The sequence below is a fragment of the Gossypium hirsutum genome, chromosome A04 (genome assembly GCF_007990345.1).
Source record: "Gossypium hirsutum isolate 1008001.06 chromosome A04, Gossypium_hirsutum_v2.1, whole genome shotgun sequence".
In the NCBI taxonomy this organism is placed as follows: domain Eukaryota; kingdom Viridiplantae; phylum Streptophyta; class Magnoliopsida; order Malvales; family Malvaceae; genus Gossypium; species Gossypium hirsutum.
The window spans coordinates 67,079,747-67,085,042 of NC_053427.1; the positions used below are offsets into that span (position 1 = coordinate 67,079,747).

Below are 5,296 nucleotides of genomic sequence, written 5' to 3' on the forward strand. Positions count from 1 at the left end.
ATCACTTTTATAACATGTAAATCATTTTTATAATAAACTCTTTAACCATAACTTTAAAAAAATTATTTATATAATAATATAATTTTTTGTTTTAACTTTATAAAATACACAAATTATTCTTATAATATAATTTTTTAGGTTCATAATATAATAAATCTTTGCCCATAACCATTCAAGCACTTATATATGTTAATGCTTGTAATATAAAAATTCATAACTAAACTAATAAAAAGAGATTTTTAAAAAAATTAAATTTAGTTGTAATTATATAATTTTCTTTAAAAATTGAAAATTGTAACACTTAATTAGTGATTATGATGATTAACATGCCTTCCTCCTATAATTAGAAGCGGTTAGACTGAAATGGATCTATTTGTTGGCTTTCTAAACAATACAGTAAAAAACTATGGGATTCGAAGAAATTGCATAAGGGAAAAAAATAAAAAAGATAAAAAGATTCAGTAAAATTTTCTACTTCCAACCATTTCTTAACGTTTCCACGACAGCAAATATCATGAACACTTTTATTAGAAAGATATCATTTCATACATGTTCAAACTTCAAAGATTGAAAGGAAAAGAAACTAGCAGATTGGAAGAGGGGCACCGTTCCACTCCTTTAGACATTCCAACATTGGATCAATGATCTTCCCTTGGCACATAGCAGTGAACACCTTGTCAAACTCCTCACCAGGTGAGGTAACTTTTTGCCCAGTTAGCAACCCAGTTCCAAGCTCCTCCCTCACGAATTTGTACAACGGATATGATCTGCAATCCTTGATCTTGTTTGGAATTGCTGCATTTCCATTCTCAACTCTAACCCTTGCATTCTCAACCTCCTTGGGCAAAACAGCCTTCAATTCGTCTTCAAAAGCTGCAATATTTTGGAAGATTGAAGTGCTTGGATTCTTCTCCATCTCACCCTCTATCATTGCATGCTCCACAAGAACTTGCCTCAACTTTTGCATCAATGGATAGGTAGCACTGGAAGGGTCATCGATATAGGTAAAAATGTATACGCGGTCCACAGCTTGGAGTAAATCCTTTTCACAGAATCTTAAAGGGTGGTGTTCACCATCAGCACCGGTAGTGAGTGTTTTCTTAGCTATCTGGCCCACTGTGTTCTTCACTGTGTCCTTCAAATTATCTTCTAAATGCCTCAAATCAATAGCTTGGCAAAGAGCCACCAAGAATGTTGTCAACATTAGCTTCAAGAGATCGATAGCTTCAGCAGTTTTTAATGCAGAGATTAATCCCAAGGAGTTCACATCTTGGTTGTGTTGCTCAGTACTTTGAACATGGGTGGTGACTGGATTGGCCAAGTATTGGAGCTCAGAACAATAGGAAGCTATTGCAACTTCAGCACCCTTAAAACCATAATCCAGACTTGGGTTCCAACCACTAGAGAGGTTTGTTGGGAGGCCATTGTTGTAGAAATCATTAACAAGTTCAGAGAATTGAGCAAACCTAAGTTTCCCGATTGCCGCAATAGCTAAACGAGCATTGTCCATTGAGACACCAATTGGGGTACCCTGGAAGTTGGCACAATGTAATGCCTTGTTCCTTGACACATCTACCAAAGGGTTATCATTGACAGAGTTAATCTCTCTTTCAATCGATTTGGTTGCGAATCTGATCACTTCAATCTGTGGACCAAGCCATTGTGGAGCTGACCTTAGAGCATAGCGATCTTGTTTCGGTTTCTGCAAAGGGTCAATTTCATGGATCCTCTTAGCCGCTGTAACGATAGTGCTTCCCTCAAGTATGTGTTCCATTATAGCAGCGGCCTCGATTTGTCCTGGATGATGCTTCAATTTATGAATCAAATGGTCAGTGAACTCAGGTAATCTACAATTCATGGCTTCAGCAAATATTGCGGCCAAAATTTCTGACAAAACAGCCAATATGTTTGCTTCAAAAAGAACCATGGCAGCCATGGCAGAACCAACTGCAGTGCCATTGACTAGCGCAAGGCCTTCTTTCGGCTGCAACTCAAAGAACCCGGAATCAATATCGGCTACACGAAAGGCTTCTTGGGCATCAAGGGGTTCCCCATTGGGTCCAATGGCTTTGGAATTAGGCCTGCCAGTGAGCAATCCAGCAATATAGGAAAGAGGAATAATATCACCAGATGCAGTAACTGAGCCACGAAGCGGCAAGCATGGGGTGACGTTGTGGTTGAGAAGCTTGGTGATTGCCTCCAGAATTTCGAACCTGATCCCAGAGTATCCCTGGAGCAGGGTGTTCGTCCTAACAAGCATGGAGGCTCGAGTTGCTGAGGGAGAAAGTGTGTGGCATGACTCACTTCCATACCCAAAGATCCCAGCATTCAAGAACCTAAACCAACAAAACACATTCAATGAATGAATAAAACTTTCTTCCACTTTGTGATTATAGCAACTTCCTTCTTTTTCATTTTCAAATATTATATTAATAAATTAATTAACTAATAAACGGTAATTTATTTTATATTTTTGAAATTTTTGTGTAAAGGTAGAGATGGATATTGAATCCCTCGTGAGTTTCACCGGAACCTTGGCTACTAGTGAAAAATTGTACTTGCGCTGGTGTTCACTTGAGGAAACTTAACTGAACATTATTCATCCAAACAGATACAATAGTGAGATTGTATCAAAAAGTAGGGTTTAGTAAAAAACTCCGATCAAATCAAGAAACCAAGAAACCGATTCTACCCCTTTCAAAAAGTACCCAAAAGCTCACAGCAATGGAGTATATAGTCTGATACATGCCTTAAGGTACATATTGCCCGTATCCAATGGGGCAGTTTATGGAAAATGCATACGTTGTTGGTGCATGGATATAAAAAGCTCACCTAATAAGCTCCTTTTGAAGGGTAGCTCCACCCTTGGTTCTTAGACGAGAATTAGCACCAAAACCAGTAGTAATGCCATAGGTGTCAACACCATTGCGGAGGCCTTGAAGGACCCAATAAGAACTAGCATTAACGCCAGCTCTTGCCCCCTCAGAAAGCTCAACCTTGATACCCAACTCACTTTTAGCTACGGCTGCAACTTGAGAAATGGCCAAGGTCTCACCACCAAGCTTCACCAGTGGTCTCCTATACTCAGAAACCATATGTTTCACTTCATCCAAATGGCTTCCCTTGAGAGAGTCAGCTGCAATACCCCAGCTCAAAGGGTCGACAGAAGAAAGAGATGATAATGGCTTCCCTTGAGGGATTCTCTCCATGTTAAAAATTGTAGAAAATGATGGAAATGATAATGACCCAAAAAAAACTTGAACTTCTTAACCAAAATGTGTTGTTGAATGCTTTAACAGAAGAAAGAGAAGGGTGGTTTAAATAGGGAAGAGAAGGAAATAGCAGTCGACACAACTCTAAAAAGTATTGGCTATTTTTTTTTAGAATGAATTGACATTTAAATATACCTTACAAGGTACAAGATACTTTAGGAAACAATTCTATAGGAGGTATAAAATTGTTATAAGTGGATACTCTAATTATTTGGCACATCATTATTATTAATATTAAAATAATGTGTGGATCTTAATATTAATTACCAATCTTTATAATATTTAATAATAATTTAGTTTGATTTATTTTTAGCAATATGATATTATAATGCTTTATTTAAAAAAGGAAATTTTTAGCTATGTTCACATTATAAATCTTTTACATTTGGCATTAAACTATTTTTACATATGTACATACTTTTTTTTGGCTTATTTGTTTTATAAATTCTTTAAATCATATATATATATTGTTAAACCGCACAAAATATTTAAGGAAATAATTCTAGTTGGAGGTATAAAACTTGGATACCCTAATTACTTGACACATTATTATTACTAATATTAAAATAATGTGTGAGTCCTATTATTAATTACCAATATTTATAATATTTAACAATAATTGGTTTGATTTATTTTTAGTAAAATAATATATATTTATGATATTACAATGTTTCATCTAAACAAGGAAATTTTTTGCCATTTCACATTATAAAATTCCTACATTTGGCATTAAATTAGGTTGTCATATTTTCATACTCTTTTTTGTCTTATTTGCTTGATAAATTCTTTAAATTATATACATATATATATAAATTTACCTGAGTAATGATAGAAGTAAAAAATTTAAATTTTGTTATAAAATAAAAAGAGATGGAGAGAATAAAGAACAAAGAAAATATGAAAGCAACAAAGAATGAACTTTATTGATCAAAAAGGGTGGTTACAATGCTTAATCAGAGTCTCTATTTATAGGCATAAGAAGTATAAAAGAAATAGAGATCTAATTATAATAACTATTAGAATTTAAAGTACATTAAAACTTTATTTTGATTATGATGGACATCCACTTAATAAGATATTCATAACACTCCCCCTTAAATGTTCATTGGTAGATAATGTACCTCATTAAAACCTTATTAAGAAAAACCCTGTAGGATAAAAACCTAATGAAGGAAAAAGAGTACACGATCTATAATACGCATATTATGCTGCCTCATTAAAAACCTTACTATGAAAACCCAGTGAGACAAAACCTCAATTAAGAGAAAAAAAGTACAATGCGTATTTACTCCCCTTCATGAAAACATAACATACTTTCTCATATTCTACGTATTCAATCTTGAATACTAGTTTTTCAAATAACTATTTGAATGTATTGCTAAGTATTTATACCACCATTCTTTTGAAAATCATGAGTGAAGAAAAATTTTGGGGAATCATATTTTGATCTTTTCAGGAATTTCAACAATAATCATAGTAAACTTTAATCACGATCCTTCTATAAAAGATCAGGAATTTCAACAATAATCATAGTAAACTTTAATCATGATCCTTCTATAAAAATACAAATAGGTATTTTGGATCATTTTATAATCCTCTTTCAACTACTATTGACTAAGTCAAATTTACCACATATGTTCAATTATTTCAATGGATATAAATGAAAAAATTCCCGAGAATTTCAATATGCTTCTAGCATTTTAAATTCTTCAAGGATTTTAATATAAATTTTACTATATAGTGATTCATAAAAGGTTGTAACGATATCTATTAGATGCAAGCTAAATCTTTTATGAATTGTCAATTTAATAATATATCTAAAGGTTATTGCATCTACCACAAAAGAATATTATATCTTTTCATAATCAATGCTAGGACTTAACGAAAAAATTCATATTTTTATTCCACTTTTGCAAAACTACTTTAATTGCACCTTCACTGGCTTTATACCTTTAGATATTTGGACTACTGGTCCAAAAACTCCACAAATTTAATTGTACTTGAGTTGCGTCTTTCTATTTTGA

General features: G+C 33.5%; 1 protein-coding gene across 1 annotated transcript; it reads right to left on the minus strand.

Moving 5' to 3' along the window:
• Positions 1 to 449: 449 nt before the first annotated feature.
• Positions 450 to 3,344, minus strand: LOC107947805 (phenylalanine ammonia-lyase). Its single transcript, XM_016882325.2, has 2 exons — positions 2,833 to 3,344; positions 450 to 2,336 (listed from the first exon to the last, which is right to left on the minus strand). The coding sequence occupies exons 1-2, from the start codon at positions 3,207 to 3,209 to the stop codon at positions 584 to 586; spliced, it is 2,130 nt and encodes a 709-aa protein (XP_016737814.2). The 5' UTR covers positions 3,210 to 3,344; the 3' UTR covers positions 450 to 583.
• Positions 3,345 to 5,296: the final 1,952 nt, after the last annotated feature.